Genomic DNA, 22,742 nt, shown 5'->3' on the forward strand with positions numbered 1-22,742 from the left:
TTGTTATGTTCACAATATTTTTACAATAAATCTTAAATGGTTGGTTGTTATTAACTGATAAAAAAATAATTTTAGTAGTAGGTTTAAATTAAAATCAATAATAACTTACCGCTTAGAATTTATTGTAAAAATATTATGGATGTAGCACTTCTCAAAAGACAATCATTATGAAAGGAGATGTCGAAGGCCTTGTAGCTGAATTGGCACATCCCCATGTACAAAGTGTTTGGGGGTATAGGGGGGAAAGGGTTCGAACTGCAGGGTTAGCAGCATATTGTAATTATCTCTCAAAAAAAATGAAAGGAGATGAAACTACAAGGCTCTTGACCTGTTAATAGGAAAATTGGTGTCTTGATCTAATAATAAAAATCAATCATTACAAAGATGATATTTATAGGTTCAAATCCATTGCATCTATTAAATCCCAAAAAAAAAAAAAAAAAATGTTGTGGTATCTCTGCATTTCGATGTTTTAATTTTCATAATTCCTTTATAATTATGAGTTGGGTTTACTTCTAGTATTTTTTTTTTTTTAACTGAACATGTCATTTTGTTTTAAATATACAATGACAGGTGGTAATAAGTTAAAAAAGAAGATTCTAGTTAAAAAGTATTGGAAATAAACCACACCTCATAATTATTTATAAAAGACTAAAACTAAAAACACTTGAAATAAAAAATGAATTTGGTTTACTTTCAGTATTTTTTTTTTAATTAGAATCTCCTTTTATTTTAATGAGAAATTGTCACAATATTCACTATCTAAATAAAATGTGAAGATTAAAACTCAAATAAAAGGATATGTTTAGTTAAAAAAATATTAGAGATAAACCAAACTCAAATAAAATAATCATAAAGAAGTCCTGTATAATAAATATATTTTTTATTTGTTGTTAAGTATCTTTTTTTTTTTTTAACAGATTGTTAAGTATCTTTAAAAGCATCTTCAGACTATTAATTATTTATAAATAAAAAAAAATCATAGAAATTTGTTTCTGTATTAAAAGTCTAAACTTAGTTTCCTTCTTTGAATTCCATCCCGAAAAAAAAAAAAAAAAAAAATAGTTTCCTTCTTTGAAATACCATTACACCTTTTTTATTCCAAAACTCTCTCACGTTTATCACAGCCTTCCTTTTCATGTCGTATACTTTAGACTCAGAGTTAGCTTCAAAATTAGGTGGAAATATGGAAACCCTTTTACACGGATCACATCAAAATTAATTATCGTTTGAATTCTCTAACTGAACATTCTAGATAAACTGTACCAGATAATGTGTAAAAGTTTCGAGAATTTTTAAAATTTTTTTTTAAGTTGTAAAAGTTTTAATTAATGAATAAATTATAATAAATAATATCTTCGGGTCAAATTTGTTGTTGATTTGATCCTATATTGCTGATTATTTAATCAACATGTACAATATCTTTGGGTTAAATTTGCTGGTGATTTTAATTCTATATTGTTGATTTTTTTTAGAAAAAAAAAAAAATATATATATATATATATATTGTTGATTATTTAATCAAATTCTTCATTTTTGTTAAAATCCTTGTAATGTGAATCCAATTATTGATATAGGAATCCAAGTCAGTTCTAGAAGTTTTACTAAATTCCAAATAATATGTTTTGCATGAGATGGTATTTTCATCAATTAATGTGGCATTAGCAGGGGCCGACATATATGGCGCCAGATCATGACGTGATATAGATCCCTTGTGCATTATCTTTTCAAGCTCCCATTAACTGCACATAGACTAATGTGTTTGTCACGTAGATTAATTAGATTTCTCTCAACTCTCAAGTTTTTTTAAGATAACCATATCATTGAATTTTTAATAATGTTTTTATGAAATATGTGAATTGGATTTTGTCATATGAACATTAAGTTTTACATTCTTTCTTTTTTTATGTAGTGACAAAATTCAATTTACTTATTTTATAATAAATGAATAATATTTTTATAGTGAAATTATCTTAAAACTTTCAAAACATGTGATCTATATCACGTCAGAAAAAATGTATTGTATAGTTTTTTTTTTTTCACAATATTAATTAGACTCATGTCAAGAACTGGATTAAATTGTAATAATTTAAAGAAGTAAAAAAATTTTGAATGGAAAAAAACATAGTGATAATTAAATTGACTCAATTGAAATCACAAATAAAATAGGACTCAAATCGTAGTTAATCCATAATTGTTCCTACATTACTAATTTACTAGTACTAGTGTACTACCCATTGTGATGATTAATTATCCCAGGATGAAACATATTTGTATTATATTTTGGGAGATTGACTTGATTTAAAAACTTTGGGATGATTGTGAGGCGGTAGTACAAGAGGCACAGGTAGTAGGGAGTCCGGGCTAGCAGCAATTAAGGAGAAAATAAATGCTTGTGGGGTGGATTTAAAGGCATAGGGAGCAACAAAGACCGAACCCAAAGTGGAGGCAATCAAACAGCTACAGAATCGGCTTGATAGTTTGAATAGGGCTGATTGTACTGATGCTAGACAGGCCGAGTTCTTGGAGGTGAGCAAAAAATTGGATGATCTTTTATTAAAGTAGGAGATTTATTGAGCGCAATGGTCAAGATTGGCTTGGCTAAAACATGGGGATAAAAATACAAAGTTTTTTCATTCAAAAGCATCTCAAAGGTGAAGAAGAAACCATATAAAGGGTATTAAGAATCTACAAGATCATTGGGTGGAGGAGGTTGAGGATATTGCCAATGTAGCAATTGAGTATTTTGATAATCTGTTTAGTGCAAGTTCATGTGATCAGATGAAGGAGTGTCTACAAACAGTTTCGGCTAAGGTGACACCTGATATGCAGAATCTTCTGTCCAGTGACTTTACTGCTCAAGAGATTAAGACAGTGATGTTCCAAATGGGACCAACAAAGGCTCCTGGACCAAATGGTATGAATGCACTATTTTATCAAAAATTTTGGCATGTTGTGGGTGAAGCTATTGCTACTGCTGTTTTAGACTTTTTGAATGATGGGATTATGTTGCCTACTTTAAACCATACTAATATTGTGCTTATTCCTAAAGTAAAGAATCCAGAGAAAATGTCAGATTTTAGACCAATAAGCCTTTGTAATATTATTTACAAGATTATTTCCAAAGTTCTTGCAAACAAGCTGAAACAAGTACTTCCTGATATTATATCCCCCACTCAGAGTGTTTTTGTGACAGGTCGCCTTATTACAGATAATGTTCTGGTGGCATATGAGACATTGCATACTATGCATTCCAGGAAGAAGGGTAAGACAGGTTCTTTGGCATTGAAGCTAGATGTTAGCAAAGCATATGACTGGATGGAATGGCTCTTTTTACAAGGAGTCATGCAAAGAATGGGTTTTCCAGAAAAATAGATTGATAGAGTGATGAGTTGTGTTACTATTTCATCCTTTTCAATTTTAATTAATGAGAAACCCTATGGTAATGTGCTTCCATCTAAAGGATTTCGTCAAGGAGATTCTCTTTCACCATATTTGTTTTTGCTGTGTGTAGAGGGTTTTACATCTTTACTGACAAAGGTAGAAAATGATGCAAGAATCCATGGAGTATCTATTTGTAGAGGGGCACCCAGAGTCTCTAACCTTTTATTTGCAGATGACTCATTATTGTTCTGCAGGGCAACACAAAATGATGTGGTGACCATTTTAGAGATCCTTTAGACCTATGCCAATGCATCGGGATAGTGCATTAATTTGGAGAAATCATTAGTCTATTTCATCAGTAATACATCTGATAGTCAGAAGCAAGAAATATAGAGGATTTTGGGGGTACGGGAGGTGAATAGATTTGAATCATATCTAGGGCTGCCAACATTAATAGGGAGAATTAAATACCATACTTTCTCGTACTTGAAGGATAGAAGATGGAAAAAATTACAAGGTTGGAAAGGTATGATGTTATCCAAGGCTGGAAAAGAGGTGCTTATTAAGGCGGTGGCTCAATCTATTCCCTAGAGCTGGTGTTGGTTCAAGCATGGTTTATCAAATCAGCGGAACAGAGTTATCCACGGTGGAAAATTTCATGAACCAAGTTGGTTAAACAAGCGTGCACTGGAGTATTTGGAGGAGTATCGGGCCACACATGATTAATTGGTAGCAAACCAGATGCAACAGTCCAATTGGGATTCCTGGAAGCCTCCTCCACATTCGGTCTATAAACTTAATTTTGATGCAGCTATGTTCTCGGGTTTGGACAGGTCCAGTTTTAGAGCAGTGATAAGGGTCGATAAAGGGGAGGTCATGGCAGCCAAGGGACCAGAGGTTTTTTGCAGTGAAGAAGTTGAGTTCCTTGCATGTAGAAAAGCAATTGAATTTGCAATGGATGCTGGTTTTTCTAAGTTTATCATTGAAGGAGATAACAGCACAGTCATGCATGCCATATCCTCTCCGAATACAAATCAGTCATTGATGGGAAACGTGGTTGGGGACATCCAACAAATGATTAGAGCGCTGCATTGGGTGAGTATAGATTTTACAAGAAGGGGGAAAACAAAGTGGCTCATGTGTTAGCTCAATATGCGAGAACTATTATTGATGACATGTATTGGATGGAAGATTTACCTCCATTAGCTATGGAAGCCTTGTATCAAGATGCAAACTTTATTGATTAAATGAATGAAGAGTCCATTTTCAAAAAAAAAAACAAAAAACAAAAAACAAAAAAAAAAATTTATTTATTTCCATTGTGTATAATGTGATAGTATGCTTTATTTATTCATAATCAACTTATACAATAAGAAAGAGAAAGAAGAGACATTCTTAGAGTTAAATAATGGTCTCCCCATTCTCTTCTATTGTACTCATTGGCAGAGTCAATTTTTCAATTAAAGAAGGGGGGGGGGGGGAATTAAAAGACATAATTAGAGGCGAAATTAGTCTTATAAATATTAATCAATATTACTAAAAAATAAATAAACAATTATACAAAAATGCAATTGTCATACGAAAATTAAATTCAAACATTAAGAAAAAAAAAATCAATTCATGGCATATCAATAAACTCAAGAAATTGATCTAAATACACAAAGTTCAAATATATAATTTGATTATTCAAAATAAGAGTATCACAATATACTTAAAAAGTTGTATACGGACCTTGATTCCTTTAAAAAATTATGTATTCAATCTTTCTTTTTCTATTTTTCAAATATTTTTTTAATTATTAGGAGAGGGTGTGGGAAATTAACATTTAATTTTTTTATTCAAATAACTATTAGTACATAAGGGAGTTTTGGGGGAGGTCAGGGGCAATTGCATTCATGCCTCTCTTCTTCCCCCTTAGCTCCTTCTAAGCAGTACTAGCCTACTAGCAAGGGTTAAAGCAACATGATTTTATTTTAAAATGCAAATCTAAGATCTAAGCTAAGTAATATCTCCTAAAAACTCTCACAAATCAAAGTAATATCTTCTAAAATCTTAGCAATCTTCAATGGGCAAATCAAATCCAAATTAAGTACTGCCACCACCTCGCAAGGAACTTCTCGAAATAATTTCAAAAAAAAAAAAAAAAACCATTTATCGACAGTCCTAGCCCACATGTAAGCACTAATGTCGACACTAAATTTTTTTTAGGACCCCGACGGATGGATCTTAGTGACACGTGTGTAGATGTGTGATGACTTGTGAAACACTCATAATGATGCGTGCATGAGTTTTTCTTTTCATTATTTTACCATTATAAGAGTATTCTTATTCGGTATTTTAGAATATTTCTATTTTATCCTCTCAAAAGTTATTTATTCATTATATTATATTATTTTATAATACATTTAACATTTAACATTTTATATTTCTATATAACACATTAAAATAATATATTTACATAATAATAATAATAATAATAACTAGTCGCTAACCCGTGCGATGCACGGGAAAACTATTAGAAAATAATAAAGCATGCATATATTAAAAGACAATTTAAGTTCATGTGTGCTTGCAAGGGATACATACCTAAATAGTTCTTGCGGTAGAAATAAAAGCCTTATCTTTGAGATAAAGAACTGATGTAAACAAACTAACCTTACATAAAAAAAAAAAATAATAAAACATAAAACTGATGTCACGGGAAATTCAGCCACATAGTAGTAATATATAAATTTCTTAAAACCTAAACCTAAACGTAAGGACTAAATATTTATGCGCCTTCTCTTGCTTTCTTGATGTATTTGGTTAAAAACATAAAACTGATGTCACGGGAAATTTAGCCACATAGTAGTAATATATAAATCTCTTAAAACCTAAACCTAAACCTAAACGTAAGGACTAAATATATAAACAAACTAACCTTACAAAAGCTGAACTTTATAAGCTAAAATCTATACCGTGAGTTGTAGATCTTGAATGCTATACCGTGCGTTTAGGGCTTCCTACATCTGGAGAGAGAGAGAGTTTGCAGAAACCAAAGAAAATCTCTCTATAACTTAAGAAACACAATATAATAAAATCAAAGAGATAAAATTTTTAGAGGACAAAATATTATAGATAATTTAAAAGAATTTTGGTTTAATTCTTGAACACCGCAACTCCATAAAATTCATACTAATAATAATATTTTATGATAGCGCAGTTAGAATTTTGGTTTAATTCTTGAACACTGAATTGGAAATTGATTATATGAGTATTCAATGGTGAACAAAGTACTATGTATTAATTAATATATAAACAAAACTAACCTTACAAAAGCTGAACTTTATAAGTTAAAATCTATGCCGTGCATTGTAGATCTTGAATGCTTTAGGACTTCCTACGTCTGGAGAGAGAGAGAGTTTGCAGAAACCGTGGCTTTATATTTCTTAACTTGAGAGAGGGGTAAGGTTGCTAGGGTTTTGAAGAGTTATAATTTTTATTTATTTATTATTTTTTAAATATTGTGCTGACGTGGAAAATTGTGGTGCCAGCAAAGGCTTTGGTTTTATATATATATATATATATATATAGATAATATATATATATATATATGAGATGGGTTCAAGTGGTGTAACTTGAAAAGAGTTACACATTTTTATAACATTTGATTCTTATAAGATTTAACGGTGAGAAAGACACTAATTTTCACATCATTAATATATTAAAATTTAATTACATAATTGCCCCCAAAATTAATGTACATCACTTTATTATTCATTTTTTTACAAAAATTAAGGAATCTAAATCTTCGGTCCCACTTTTCCTACTCCACTCTATACTCCACCAATAAAAGTTTGCTAGGTGTTAACATAATTAATTAAATATTATAATTATCGACTTATTAATATTATCATTAGGGTCATGCTAACGAGTGCCATTAAGGTACTCATTAACAATCCATTTTAGGAAAGTTTTGACATCACTTAGGACACTCGTTAGTATTTCCCTTATCATTAGTAATTAATGGTAGTATTTAATTAATTAGGTGAATACGTGGTAAGTTTTTATTGATGGAGTATAGAGTGGAGCAGAAAAAGTAGGATAGAATTATGCAATCTATCCACCTTCTCTCTCTAATTCATCTCTCCCATGGCTCCACCTTATTACGTTGGCCACAAAACCAGCAAACAAACAAAACATACTTAACCCACTAAGTTTGTGGAGGTTGTTTTTCTCAAAAAGAAAATTTTTTTGGAGGTGGTTTTTAATTCTTAAACGAGTTGGGTTTTTCAAAAAGGGTAAATCTCAGTAAAACTCGACGATGGCAGGAAAGGCTTGTTCCTTGGTTAAAAATGATGGTTTTGGTCTAAACCCATTATCACTTTGTAATACATATGCAACTATCAATTAGAAGCGTAAAGAACCTTAAAATGTGCAGGGACTGTCACCTTGTGGCAAAATTAGTGTCCAAAGTTTACAACAAAGAAGTAATTGTTAGATATAAAACTTGATGATTTCGCCATTTCAGGCTTGGTTTGTGTTCATATACATAAAGATATTGGTGAGAGCTTAATAAAGGAGACTCTATAAATTATTGATCCAGTTTTCTTTGTGTACCATCTGCTTCTAAAGGGCAAACAAAATCAATACTTCCTTTTTCAATCTTTAACCATAAAGTCTGAAGAGACAATCAATACTTATAACTAGTACCCGTTTGGTTTCGGCATTTACTGCGTTTCAGCGTTTGCGTTTTGGGCATAGAACCTACGCTACAATTGCACGCAGTAAACACGTCCTTCTTTTCATTTTTTTTTTTTTTTTAGCCGTTAATGTTGACTTTTTCTGTGAACAGTGCAGCCATATACTATTCATAAATTCCACAAACTTCACTTTTTAGCAACTTTTTCATTAAAAATGAGTCCTATAATACTATTCATACAATTAAAAATTATTTTGTTATAGATAACTTGAACTCATTTATATATATATTTGCAATAATAATAATATCTCTCTTTCCTCTAATTTTGTCTCTCTCTCTCTCTCAACCTCTCTGTCACCGCTGTGAAAAAACTCAAAACCCCATACAACCACCATTAAAACCCCACGACCCCACCACTGCTGCACTCACGGCAAAAACCTGCAAAATCACCGCCTACAAAATCATGGCAAAAACCATAGCAACCACCACGCAAATCACAACAAATCCATAGTAACCATAGCAACCAACACAACCTGCAAAATCACAACTCCATAGCAACCACCACACCATAACCCCCACGGCAAAAACCCATGGCAAACCCATGCCGGAGAGATCTCATTGCAAACCCACTGCAAAATCGCCGGAGATCTCACAATCCACACCGGGTGAGACGGTGGCTTGGGCTTGGGCGTTGCTGGGTGAGACGGTGGTCAACGGCGACCTGGGCTTGGCGTTGCTGGGCGATATGGTGGCCAAGGTGGCCTGAGTGAGCTAGTCACTAAGAGAGAGAGACGCAGGATACAGAAACAAATGCTCTGAGAGAGAGAGAGAGAGTGGGACACAGAGAGTTGAGACAGAATTTATTAATTTAAAATTATACCATTCCGCTACAGTAATTTCTTACAAGTAAGATGGTATGGTATAGATTTTTACAATTATAGGTCCGAGTAAAGCATGTCTTTTGTGCTTTGAGGGTAAAATTTAGCATATTTTTGGGTTCACAAGGCCGGATGCTAATGGTCAAAGGGAGTTGCAACCAATCATGAGAATTTTATGCGTGATTAATCACCTATGTTTAATAAATTATATTTCCTACCAAGTTAAGGGATTAGCTAAAGGCTCGTAAGCTAGAGAGAAAACAAAGAAAATATCTTGAATTAAAAGACATGGATTCAGAAGCTCGGTTACATGTAGAGAATGTGTTAGGCACCCTACAACAGTCATCTTACATTGGTACCTCGTTTTGCTTTGTTTTGATTCACTCCCTAACTTCGCTTTTTGAAAGGTAACTTCGATATTTACTATTTACTTTTGACAAATGCTTGTTTTGGATAATCATAAAAGAATTAATCTTGAATAATTAATTTCTTATTTATTTATTGTCAAGTATCTTAAAAAAATCTTAAGACTATTAATCATTAATATAAAAAACATAGAATTTTCTTTCTGAATTAAAAGTCTAAAATTGGTTTCCTTCTTATACCAAACCCCATTTTCTTCCACCACTCTCTCATGTTTATCTCAACCTTCCATTTTATATTGTACTAGACTTATCACACGCGATTTGTGCATGCAATAATTTTTTATTATTATTTTTTTTTTAGCTTAGTGCTATAATGATTAAAAGTGATATATAAATAACCGTCTATATATTTTTTTTTAAAGAAGGAGGTAATGTAACGTAGAATAATATTTAAAAATGAGATAAAGAACAGTAAGAAGTTGAAACTCAATGGGACATTTGAATTTATTGATTGGGATAAGAATTGTGATAAGTAAAAAAAAAAAAAAAAAATTGAGATTTGAACAAAAGAAAGATGATACACGTGTTTTTTCTTTTCATGGGGAAAGATGATATACGTTAGTGTGGATGGATGGGGATTTGTGATAACTGTATAGAATTTGGATGACAAATTTTTTGAAATGTTTTAAAGAATTGAAAAAAAAAAAAAACCATAGAAATTTCGGGATAAGAATGAGTAGTTTTTACTTTTTACGTGAGATTTTTTGTATTTTTTTTATAAAATAATTGAAGTATTTGAATTCAAATAGATAACAAATATAAATAGGAATTGGACATTTGAATACAAATGGGTGGTGAGAATAACAGTTTTCCCCCCCTTTTGTACGTGAGATATTATTACTATTTTAACATTTTTTGCTTTTTTGTAGGAAAAAAAAATAAACTAAAGGTTATGTTATTTTAGAATTTATATGAGGATATTTTGGTATGCCAAAAATTGAAGATAAAACAGGAGAATCCTCTTATTAATAATATAAATACTTACTTTAAAGTTAGCTACAAAATTAGGTCGAAATGGAATCCCTTTTACAAGGATCATTGTCAAAAGTAATTATTGTTTGAATTCTCTAACTGAAAAATTCTAGATAAATTGTATTAGAAAATGTGTAAAATTTTCAAGAATTCTTTTATTTCTTAAAGTTGTAAAATTGTTAATTAATGAAAAAGTTCTTGATAAATAATAAATTGGGTCAATTTTGTTGTAGATTTGATCCTATATTGTTGATTGTTTATCTTTAATCATAGAGTAATGGTTATTATACACACAATATACGCACACATGCTTTTAACTAATATTGTGACTTCAAGTTATGATTTTAGTAAAAAGTATGTGTAGATTTCAGTTAAAAGCATGTATATGTGAACAATGTGTGTGTTGAAGTCATGATTTCAGTTAAAAGCAAGTGTGTATACATGCGTGTGTAAGAATTTGTACATGCAATTTAGATTTGAGCTTATTTATGGAAGCAAAATAAGTTATCTAACAATACATTTGTATGAGAAAGCTCGAAAAGATGCAAGTTTTGACATGACCCTCGAACACTCAAAACAAGAAATAAAGAAAGTGATGGTAGGACATGAAAAAGATGCACATTTAGACAAGAAGAAGAAGATGATTATCAAAATAACATAGATGTATGTGGAAAACCTTAGAAAAGGGATAAAAAACCATGGTTTGAGCAAGAACGCAACATTCTTGCTCGGCTCAGCTTGTATTATGTATCAGAAGGAGATCAGTTTACAATAAAGTTGTCTTCTTTCCTACCAACTCTCCACTTTCATCTCAAAATACCTGGTTGGGTTCTTGCCCTAGAAGTTCAGCTGCATGTTCCTTTTATACTCGAAGGAACATGGCTAAGTACAAGGATAGGTGCCAAGTCATCATATTCTATCTTTTAAGATCTTTTTTTATAGTTGTGATGTTATCTGCTGACTAAGAGATAAGGACTGCGTCAACGTGGCACTGGGACCCGTGGGTGGGTAGCGTTGCTACTACGTGAGAGACAAGTCTTGGACATTGAGAGAGACATCAGGAGTACTGTGATTGGTACGCGTGTTCCCAAGGTGACTCATGGTGAACTAAGCCAATAAGAGGTGTATTCATAGTTTAAAAGGTCACTATCTCCCTTTTGGTGAGTGCTTAAGTACCATATCAGGTGTAAATTTTACTTCATTCCCAAGGCAGTCATGCCTTTATCACTGACCAAGACAAAGTTTCTTACCCAACACCTACTCTCTCTTCCCTCATAGCTGTTCCACATGTAAGGTTCGGATTCAACCACTCATGCATTCTCCCATGCCTTAGTGGTGTTATGTACATTAGCACCCTGACTGTCAATGGCATTTAATGGCAAAGGCCTTTGACAATCACATTGGTTCAGGCATTAACACCTCAATACTCATGCCTTGTGACGTTTAAAACGGACACGTGGCTCGAAAGGGTGCTTCTAGCCATTTTGGCGCCTCTTTGTTTCTTGTGTTAGATAGACATTACTTCTCATAAATGTCATATCTATTCACTCTGTAGTTAAGAATTTAAATAAAAAATGATTTTTCTTCAATCTCCATTACTTTTGTATCTTTCTAATCTTTCTTCAAAACCTTAATGTTCATGAAAAATGTTAAACTCTTCCTCCGACGGCTCAAATTCCCCACAACACTCCTCAGGCTCTTTTGAGAATGCTTCTACTAATCATACTCCTTCCCCACCACTAGGCCTATCCAACAAAACTGAAGACCCGACCCACTCGGTCAAATCAACCAAACCCGAATTGTCCGCCATCCAACCCGACTACCTGGCAGTCGATGACAGGTCCTTGCCATCCCAACCTAATTTCAGTGGGTCGAGTGGCGGGTCTTCCCTTCCAAAACTTGATCCACCTGACCCAACCGTCGTATATAATCTTTAGTCAGTCTTTAGTTCACCCTTAGTTTCTCAGTTCACTCGTTCTCTCTCAATCTCTGGTTCTTACTCACTCTCTCATTCTCTCAACAATCGATCTAAGGTTCTCCTCCATCTGCAATTCTTAACAGTTGATCTGTGATTCTCCAATTCAGAATCTTTAGATCTTTGATTCTCCACCATCGTCAATTTGCGATTCTCCTCCATCGCATCATTGCCAATCTGCAGTTCACCATCGTCGATCTACTGTTCTCCATTGCCGATCTTTAGTTCTTCTCCATCGTCCCATTGCCGATTTGCAGTTCTCCTCCATTAACCCATCTTCAATCTACAAATATCTTTGTGAGGTTTAATTTTCAGTCATTTTCTCTCTTTATTTCTTCATTTCAATCTCTTGTAAGTTCAAATTTGCTATCATCTCTCTCTATTTCTGTTTGTGTTCTTTGGATTTGTGAGCTACTGGTGTTTGGGTCTGTAAATCTGTTCATAAGTATAGTCTTTATTCTTTCAGATTTGTGAAATTTGTACCAAGTTTAGTCTTTGATCTCTGTCTTTCAGTTGAAGTTGGATTTAACCACCATCCACCCAAGCTCGATCCGACTCGATCCATGGTTTTTCGCGGTTGGCGGTGGGTCCTCTGTCCAGTAACCCGACCCATGGACACCCCTACCCACCACCAAGCCCCCTGCATCTTCCTCTTCCTTTTCCCATTTTTTTCTCTGCCTCCTCAGGTCTTCATTCCTAAGGAAGTTGCTCCCTTCGACTAGAGTGACGAGGAGGATGAGAACTTCGAAGACCTTCAGTTGAGGGCCGAAGAGGAAGCTGAAGATGCAGCGACTACTGCATTCCTAGAAGCACCCACTCGTCGTAGGAGAAGGTGAAGGATAGGTCGCTCAAGCTCAAAGTCCAATGCTTCAGGGCTTTTTGACTCCTAAAAGGCAGACTCTTCTGACCGTTCTTCTAAGGGCTCTTCTGATGACTCCGACTTGGGGGATGATGAGGGCGAGAAGGAGGAGGAAGAAGATGATGATGATGAAGAATAGGAGATGGAGTACTTAGCTCCAGGCTATCTCTAAGAAGGCTCTGGGAATGACACGGATGCTTATGCGCCAAGGTCTCCTTGAGTTGCTCGTCGTGGAACCTTTTTTTTTTGTTTAGCCAAACTTTTGGCTTAAGTTGTAAAAAAAACTTTATTTTTCTTATTTTGAGTATAAATTTTTGTGTTCTTCTATGATTTAGAAAAGAGGTGATAGGTCATAAGGGCCAAATCATGTAAATCCCTCTTTTCTATTTTGTAAAAAAAAAAAAAAAAAAAAACTTTTAGACACAAAAATCTATAAAAGAAAGAAAGTTATTTATTATATGTTTATTATCTTTCTTTAATGTTGTATTATATGTTTATTTCATTATTCCTGCACAACATATAAGAATAAACATATCAGTTAACCAAATGCGAAATGCAATGAATTAAATCATACCCGTTAGTGAAGGGTTGCGCCTTTGCCCTTAGACGGTAAATGCAATTTTCTTGATTTTAGCACCATTAACAGCCATTCCTTGTCAGAAACTCAGTTTCTTACCCCACATTGACACGTCTTAATTTTGAAAAGATGTCTCCCTTTTTGAACTAATTTCTTTTGAAGGGAAAATACTAACTCCTCAAAGTATAAAAGAAAAACAAATATTTCCTTCCTTATTTTTCTCTTTTCTCCCTTATCTTCTTCTTTTCCTTCTTCAACCTGAAACCCAAAACTCTTCCCACAGATCAAACCATAGGTGTGAAACGCAGTCTTTGATCTAGCTCTGCCAAATTTGCAAAATATTCTGCTTCAAAAGGTAACAAACCCCTTCTAGGAGGAGATGGAAATCCTTCCATAGAAAAATAGTGGATCATCCCTTCCTTCTTTGAAGATTAGCTATTTGACAAAAGTCTTGATTGGAACTCAACCACCTGCTCCGATGACCCTCCTTTCACATCATGCGGGAAACCTGATGACCTTCTAACTATGGATCTGGAATTGAAGCACATTCCAAGGCTTGGCACTTGCAGAGGATATTTTGTACTCACCATAGATGTGGTTTTCAAATCTCATACCTCAGTCTCTAGAGGTTGGAGAAGCTGGTGTCGAAGGGTATTAGCTCACCCTCCTTTCACGAATATCTTGTAGAGAGTAAAGCTCATGGAGACCATCATTGTGTTATCTAATTTAGAGATCAGTAAGGGTAGTGAAAGCTTGCTCTCTCTTTTATACCATTGGAATTCTGTTGCTCGCACATTCTTCACAGGGTGTCAAGAAATCTCTATATCTTTAGAAGATGTCTATGGGATATTGAGACTTTCCCTGTTTGAAGATGGTGAAGTAGTTAACATTTCTTTATCTCCTAATGAGTCTAAAGCTGTGAAGTTCCTTGAAGATGCGGTGAAGAAAAATTTAAAGAAACCAGTTCTGAAAGTGGCAAGGAAAGGGAAAGCCCTCAACAATGAAGTACTAGAGGATACTTAGTGTTGGCGGAGACAAAGGCTCCAAAGCCAACTTTTGGGGGTGGATCAGATATTTTTGGAGGGAGTATACTGATGGTATAAATGAGGAAGCCAATGGTGACTCTTTGAAGGAAGGCATTGACTTTGTTGTTGGAGAAGGCAACCCTAGCTCCTATGAACTTGAAGCCTTTATTGCCTTCTTACTTTCCCGCCATCTGTTTGAAGGTTATCCTCATGAAAAGATCCTAAGTAGACATTTCCCTTTAGCTCTTAAATTAGCTAGAGGACAATCTTTCCCCCTTACCCCATATTTTCTAGGAACTTTATATTCTCACCTAGATCATTCTACCCTTGACTTGCAACGTTCTTGGGGTAGATTCCAAGTTGAAACTTTCGTACCTGTTGCTTTTTTACAAATATGATTGTGGGAACACTTTAGGAATTATGCTCCTGTCCCTAATGTGTTGAGCTCTTATAAGACCATTTGCCTTCACCCCAAGGTTTGCCACGCTTTTAGCGTTGGAATAAAGTAGCAATATCTTCCACCAGTTTCTTTAGCAAAGTGCTAGATGACCTAACTGACTAGACAACTAGACCTTATTCCGCTTTGGAGGGTGGACTTCCTCCACCGTTCACCTCTTTAGAAAACATCTCTATCTCTTATTATAGAGACACCCCTTGGTCTGAGGAAGAACTTTCTTTTACTGTTTGTGCTTTTCCTTCTCAATTCTAGGCTCGTTTTCAAGATGAGTATGAAACTCAATCCTACAACCCCCATAGGTTTGCTCGTCAACTTGGTTTTGACCAAGGCATCTTGGGACATCTTTGTAACTCAGTTTTGCCTGCTGTGGTAGCTTCTTTAGCCTTTGAAAAGGAAAACCTTATCAAGATTTTAGTGTCAAACCCTGAGATCCCCTTCACTTCCCCCACCAAAAATGGACTACCTTCACCCAAGTTTAAGTCATGGTGGTCTGACATCAGGAAACGTGTTAGGAATTTCGGGGAAAGCGGTGCCCAATGAGTGGACATTCCACCTATCTTTCAAGGAGATTTGACTTTGAAACCCCTTCCAAAAGCCAAACCTTCGAGCACTAAGAGAAAGAAGAATGCGAATACCCCTTCTAGCAAGAAGCCCAAGATACACTCTTTTCTCTATAGTGATTGTCTTGTAACCTCTTCTTTTATCCCTAAAATCAAGTAACTCTTCTTCTTTTCTCTATTTTTAACCTTTGACAGGTTACAGACTCTGTTCCTCAAGCTTTCCCCAAAGCTAAAGTCACTTCTTCAACGCTAGAGGTTTCTATACAAGAAGTGACTTCCAATGAAGAGACAGAGTTAAACACTGAAAAGGAGGATTCAAATCGGGTGTGCACCAAAAATATTCAAGAGAAATGAGACTCAACAGAAGCTACTTCCAAGGAATAAGAGGGTGAAAGCACTCTGATAGCATTTGATCCATTGCTCTCACTAGTTTCTGCCAATCTGAAAGTAACTTGCTCTCTGTTACTCTCCAAATATCCCAAAACCATGAGGGATACCAGCAAGTGGACCTTGTCATTTAGAGGCCTTCTCTTACAACAAATTTTTGTCTATCATATCCCAACTGCAGTCAAAGGGTAGAGAGGAATGTCTGGCTCTCCCCCTTGACAATTTCCTTTCCACAATGAGTGAGGTTAAAAGCCTAAGTGTCAATGCTGGCTGGTTAAAGAGCCATGTCACTGTATTGAGGGACTTAAAGAAGGCAAGACCCTCTGTTCATACTTCCTTGTCCTCACTTCATGAATTAAGAGTTAAAGAAAACTCGTGTATTGACAAAGTAAAGGAAGTAGAATCAGCATTACAAGTGCGTGCCGCTTTAATCACTCAACTCCAGGAATCAATCAAAAGACTTCAAGTGGAATTGTCATCCCAGCCAGAAGCAAGTTTTGCCCTTCAAGCTCAAATAGAAGGTGTCATCGCAAAACATAGCTCTTTAGGAAAAGAGATTGAGAAATTGGAAGGCGAGCTAAGAGCTCTAAGCAATCCAGACTTCTCCCTTGAAAATTTTAGTTTTCTCACAAACATTCTCTAATTTTCAAGCTGTAATATTTTGTGGACTTGAAAGGCCATGGGGTTGTACTCTAACTTTACCATGCCTTATTCCCTCAAACTATTTAGACTTTGCATACATATTATGAATAACATCATATGAAATTACTGCATATAAGTCTTTTTTTATAGTATGAGTTTTGCAAAACATAAAATCATTTTTGACATGATGGCCACAAAAAAAAAGAAGAAGAAGAAGAAGAAGAAGAAGTGTTTTTACAAGGTTATGCATGATATTTCTTAGGTGAGCTTCGCTAATGGGGTTGTACGCCTTTATACCTGCTTGATCCTTTAGCCAATAATTTCCTGTTACATGTGCTTCCTCTACTATGTATGGTCCTTCCCATTTTGGAGAAAACTTATGTTTAATAGCTCCAACAACCCCTCGTACATGCGGGCAGTTTTCCAAACAAGTTCTCATAGTTGAAACTTCCTTTCTTTGACTTGGCCTTTATGCCTAGCCTTCATGTAAGCCTGATAAAGGCGGTTATGAGAGGCAGCGTTGTAGGGCATTTCCTCCACAATTTCCAAAGTGTCTTCTCTAGGTATTCTTGCAATCTTTGCCAGTTTTACCGCTGGTCTTACTAAATTTATTAGGATAACAACCTCTGTGCCATAGACTAAAGAAAATGGTGAAGCTCTTATAGCTTGTGATTTGGCTGTTCTATGAGCCCACAGAGCTGTAGGAAGCTCCTCCTTCCACCCCTTTCCATATTCCTTAGTCATTTTTCCCAATATCTTTAGCAATCTTTTGTTGGAGGCCTCAGCTTGGTCATTTCCTTTAAGATAATAAGGTGTGAATGTCATGTGAGAAATGGAGTATCATTCTGTTAAACAACGCACATCCTTATTTGGGAATGGTGTATCGTTGTCAGAAATAATTTTGTTGGGTATCCTAAATCGACATATTATATTCTCTCTTAAGAAATTAGCCACTGAGCTACCTGTTACCTTCTTTAAAGCCACAGCTTCTACCCACTTGTTAACTAGCTCAATGGCTACCGGTATCCATGTACATCCTTTAGAGGGGGGATTTATAGGTCTTATAAAATCCAGCCCCCAGCCATGGAATGTATATGGAGCCACAGTTGGATGAAGACTCTAATGGCTGGTGTGTATTTCATCTCCCTGCCTTTGGCTTTCTTGACACTTCCTTGCAAAGTCTTGAGCATCTATTTGCATTGTGGGCTAGTAATATCCTTGGTGCAAAGCCATTTGCCACAGCTTCCTCCCACCAGGGTGTCCTACTGGTTCTCCTTTATGCAGGTCTGAAAAAACGCCATTAACTTCCTTCGCAGGAATGCACACCATCCATCTCCCTTGAAAACTTCTCTTGAACAATTTTCCATCTACCACTTTAAACCTGGTCACATATCTTTTCAACTTCTCTCGTTGTACACGATCAGCAGGCAAAATACCTTGCAAAAGGTATCTTAAGTAAGGTTCCTGCCAATCCTCTTTTAGTAGCTCGCTATTAAGCACTTTTGCTTGATCTGAGGGAATAACGGAACAAGTTTTACAACTCCATTGTTCTTCCTTAGCATCATTGGCCATCTCCAGCTAGAAGATCCCTAGCCTTTGCAATCTTCTATAGAGGCCGACATCAAGATTTGCACCACAAATATCATAATGTAATCTATACAACAATTTCAATCCCTCCTGCCTTGAAACACATTTCATGAGTAAACCTTCTGCTCCCCTAAGAAACAAATCTCCATTGATTCTAAGGAAGTCTTTCATGTTTGCTAGTAACTCTGACCCAACACACTTCCCTTGAGCCATTACCTTTAACAAGGGTTCTCACCAATCTTGAGGGAAACATAGTTCGTCCTGAGCTAAACCAGGCTGCTTCTCAACTCGAAGCGTCATCTTTTCTTTCTTTAGTACAGACTTGGTGGCTAGAGTAGCTAGCAAATCAGCAAGCTTGTTCTCACCTCTATTAACCACCTTGTACTCTATGAAAGTAAAGTGTTCCATGACTTTTTGCATCGTAGCTCTGTAAGTAGCCAAGCTAGGATTCTTCATTCCATAGATTCCCTCAACCTATCTTATCACTAGCTCAGAGTCACCAAATACCTTCAATCTTTTTATGCCTAACTTTATGGCAGCCTTCAGCCCTACCAACAAGGCTTCATATTCTGTTGCATTGTTAGAGCAAGGGAAATGTAGTTTATAGGCAAACGTATGCTCTTCCCTTAGTGACTTCAAGACTACTCCTATCCCTCCTCTTTGAACCGTAAATGAAACATCAAAATACATTGACCACTCTTGTTCCTCCATCACTATATTTTCTTGTTGAGGGGGTGAAAAATCACTTGTCCTAGAAAAATTAGCCAGCAGATAAGCTATTGCCTGGCCTTTGATAGGGGTTGGCCGTATCCATTCGATATCTAGGCATGATGTCAAGATGGCCCATTGCACCATTCTTCCTGATAATTGAGAGCGTGTCAACAAATACTTCACGGGATTACTCTTAGTCATCAGCTGCACATGATGTTATAAAAAGTAATGATTGAACTTCGGCATAGCAAAAGCCAAAGACAAACATACTTTCTCAGCAGTTGAGTACCTCAATTCTAGCCCCTTTATAAGCCTGCTTATACAGTACACTGGCTTCTCTACCCTTTCCTGCACTCGAGTTAACAACGCTCCCATGGATTGCTCCGTATTTGCTATATACAACAACAAGGATTTCCCAGGTACATGGGCCACCATAGTATGGGGATCCGCCAATATCATCTGAATCTTCTTAAATGCTTTCTGACATTGATCATACCATAAAAAGGTTACTCCTTTCTTTGTTTGCTCCATAAGAGGCTTTAAGATCTCAGCTAGGCCTGTAATGAATCTCCTCAAATAAGAAACATTTCCCATAAAGCTTCTTAACTCTTTTAAAGTTATAGGAGGACTAAGAGTAGTTATTGCCTCGGCCTTCATAAGGTCCAAATCAATTCCCCTATAATGAACAAGAAACCCTAAGAATTTCCTCGAGGACACTGCAAAGGCACACTTGGAAGGATTCATCTTCAAACAATGCTCTCTACATCTTTCAAAGACTTGTCTCAGGTGCACTAAGTGCTTAAAAGGATTCTTCGCTTTTACTACACGATCATCAACGTAATCTTCCATGGCTCTTTGGTACGTTGCCCCAGCATTCTTTAGTCCAAAAGGCATCACCCTATAGAAGTAATTCCCAAAAGGTGTCCTGAAAGCAGTCTTTGGCGCATCTGTTGGGTCCATAAGGATTTGATTATACCCACTATAACCGTCTGTAAAAAAGAAACACTCATAACCAGCTGTTGCATCTACCAAAATATCAACATTAGGAAATGGGAACTCATCCTTTGAGTAGGCTTTATTAAGATCCCGAAAATCTACACAAACTCTTATTTGGCCATTTTTCTTCTTTACAGGGACTATGTTAGCTAGCCAGCTCAGGCATTCAATCTCCTCAATGAATTTTGCCTTTAAAATCTTTTGCACTTCAAGCTTTATCTTTTCCTCAACATCTAAACGATATTTCCTTGGCAGTTGTTTCATAGGCTTAACATTAGGATCCACCTTCAGCTTATGCATTGCCAAGTTCGAACTTAAACCTGGCATTTCTTGATAACTCCAAGCAAAAACATCCTTGTACTCTTTCAACAGAGCTACCAGCCTTCCTTTCTCCTTTTCGAATAGATTCTTGCTAATCTTTACCATTTTTTCATCTTCTTCACCATCACCCAGGTTGACCTCAACGAGCTCTTCTTACACGTTCTTAAGACCATCATTCATACACTCAAGGGCTTCCTTCACAAACTCCTTTGCTGTATGAACTTCCTCTGGCTGTTGTGTTGGATTAAGGGAATTAGGCTCGCCATCCTCCTTATCCCCTACCTTTAACCTTCAGAATTCAAACTCCACATGACCGTCAGGCCTAGTGACCCTTCTTATCTTGGAAGACCTTTCTGGCTCTACCACTTCTCCATAATCTTCCTCTTCTGCTTGCAAGGCAATAGGATTGAAAGGAAGAATTCTATTCTCACCTTCAGGTTCATACTCTTGATATAAAGATGCTTCGACGAAATGAAGCTCTACTCTATCAAAAGGCATCTTGGTGGCCTCGATAACTACCTACTTGTTCTTCCAAATGACCTTCACACATTGATAATATGTGGAAGCCACTGCTCTATACACCTTTAGCCATGGACGACCTAAGACGATGTGGTAAGATGTATTCCCTTCCATTACATGCATGAGAGTAGGTGCCCGAATTGGCCCAACCCTAAGGTCCAAAGACACATGCCCAAAAGTATTTTGTTGTAGAGCTTCTATTCCTGCCACTTGCATTGGCTCTGGAATAATTCTTTTCATCGGGATTCCCAAAGCATCAAAAGTTATGAGAGGTAGAATATTAGTGGACGCACCAATGTCCATCAATTCCCTTTTGATTTGAGATGCTCCGACAAAGGCAGTGGCATGCAAAGGTCTATCACCGTCAACAACTCAGTTGACTAGATATTTATTAGAGAAAGTGACTGAATCCTTTACTTCCTGATACGCCACTTGCATCAAACTCCCTTCAACAGCGGCCACTTCGTGGTTCCTTTCCATCACCCTCGTTAGGGCTTGGGTTGCTTCTCTTCTAGCCATCGGTCTAAGACCTATTCCTTCAAGAAAGGAATGTATTTTGTCTTTCTGCTGGATTCTCGCAATCATCTCTTCTACTAATGATGGCGGTGCTGAGCTACTGCTAGCCATGTTCTCTGCTACTTCATCCATAGGCTCTTCATGACCTATGAAGAAACTCATTGTCACCTTTGGCCTAGGCATTCTTGGGCCAGCTCTCTTCCCAGCTTTAATAACCAAATCTCCCTTGGCTACCCTATCATGGAAGATATTTCTCAAAACATAGCAATCCATAGTATGGTGGTCACATCTCCTGTGATATCTACAATAAAGTGGATTTTGATTTTCCTCTTCTGTAGGCTTATGCTTACATTCAGGAAATGTCACTACATCATCTTTCACCCAAACTTCTAGGATGCTATACAACTCTTCAGTGGACACGATAAAAAAATGGGGAATACCACCTTTATCCCTCTTCTTTCCTTTGGCCATCTTCTTAGATTCTTCTGTCATAGCAGCCTCAACTCTCTTGTTTTCTCTCCTCCATGGTTGTCTAGGAGCACTCACAGTTTGTGAAGTTGAATCTTTTGAAGGCTTCCTTACAGGCATGCTTGTCCTCCTTGCAGCCTCTACAAGTCTCGTAAAACTAGAGATTTGGAGATTCTTTAAGTAAGGCTGATATTCATACAACATACCCACGATACAAACATCCACCAGTCTCTCTTCCTCCACAAGACCATAACACAGCAGAGAGAGATCTCTAAACCTGTGGATAAACTCCAGCAATCCCTCAGACACCCTTTGCTTCTCGTGTTGTAGATCTGAAAACATTAGCTTTTCTTCCAAAGCAAAGAATTTTTTCATGAATTGTGTTGCTAAATCATTCCAGCTTAGCACTGACCTTGGTGTGAGACTAGTATATCAAGTAAAAGCTTGACTATCTAAAGATTTAGAGAACTCTCTGAGCCTCAACTCGTGGTCGTGAGAGTGAGTTGTCAGTGCATTTACATATCACCTGATATGCTCTCTAGCATTCCTTGCTATGCTATCATACTTAGGGAATATAGGAGGTGTATAGTTAGCAGGGTAAGGTTTCCCAACTATTTCTTTAGGATAAGGAGGCCTGGTATCAACATAGACAGCACTTTCCATTTTCTTGGCCTCAAATAGAATAGCATGTATATCTTCCCTAGTTAGGTAAGGAGACCCTTGAGGAGCCTGAGGTGCGGCTGTCTCCTGACGTAAGGACTGGAACTCTGCCCACATAGCAGCTTAAGAACGTTAAAGGTCT

General features: G+C 36.2%; 1 protein-coding gene across 1 annotated transcript; it reads right to left on the reverse strand.

Annotated features, from left to right (window-relative positions):
• Positions 1-17,257: 17,257 nt before the first annotated feature.
• On the reverse strand, positions 17,258-18,817 carry LOC115985407. Its single transcript, XM_031108348.1, has 2 exons — positions 18,682-18,817; positions 17,258-17,619 (listed from the first exon to the last, which is right to left on the reverse strand). Exons 1-2 carry the CDS (start codon positions 18,815-18,817, stop codon positions 17,258-17,260), a joined length of 498 nt encoding a protein of 165 aa, XP_030964208.1.
• Between the last annotated feature and the right edge of the window lie 3,925 nt (positions 18,818-22,742).

Source organism: Quercus lobata, chromosome 4, assembly GCF_001633185.2.
Source record: "Quercus lobata isolate SW786 chromosome 4, ValleyOak3.0 Primary Assembly, whole genome shotgun sequence".
NCBI lineage: Eukaryota > Viridiplantae > Streptophyta > Magnoliopsida > Fagales > Fagaceae > Quercus > Quercus lobata.

Bases quoted from the DNA above. Each gene is read 5' to 3' on its own strand.
- LOC115985407 (XM_031108348.1), bottom strand. From the start codon at position 18,817: ATGGAACACTTTACTTTCATAGAGTACAAGGTGGTTAATAGAGGTGAG. The intron at 17,620-18,681 runs GTTTAGCTCAGG...ATTATCTTAAAG, and splicing joins TCGAGTTGAGAAGCAGCCTG to GAAATGACCAAGCTGAGGCC.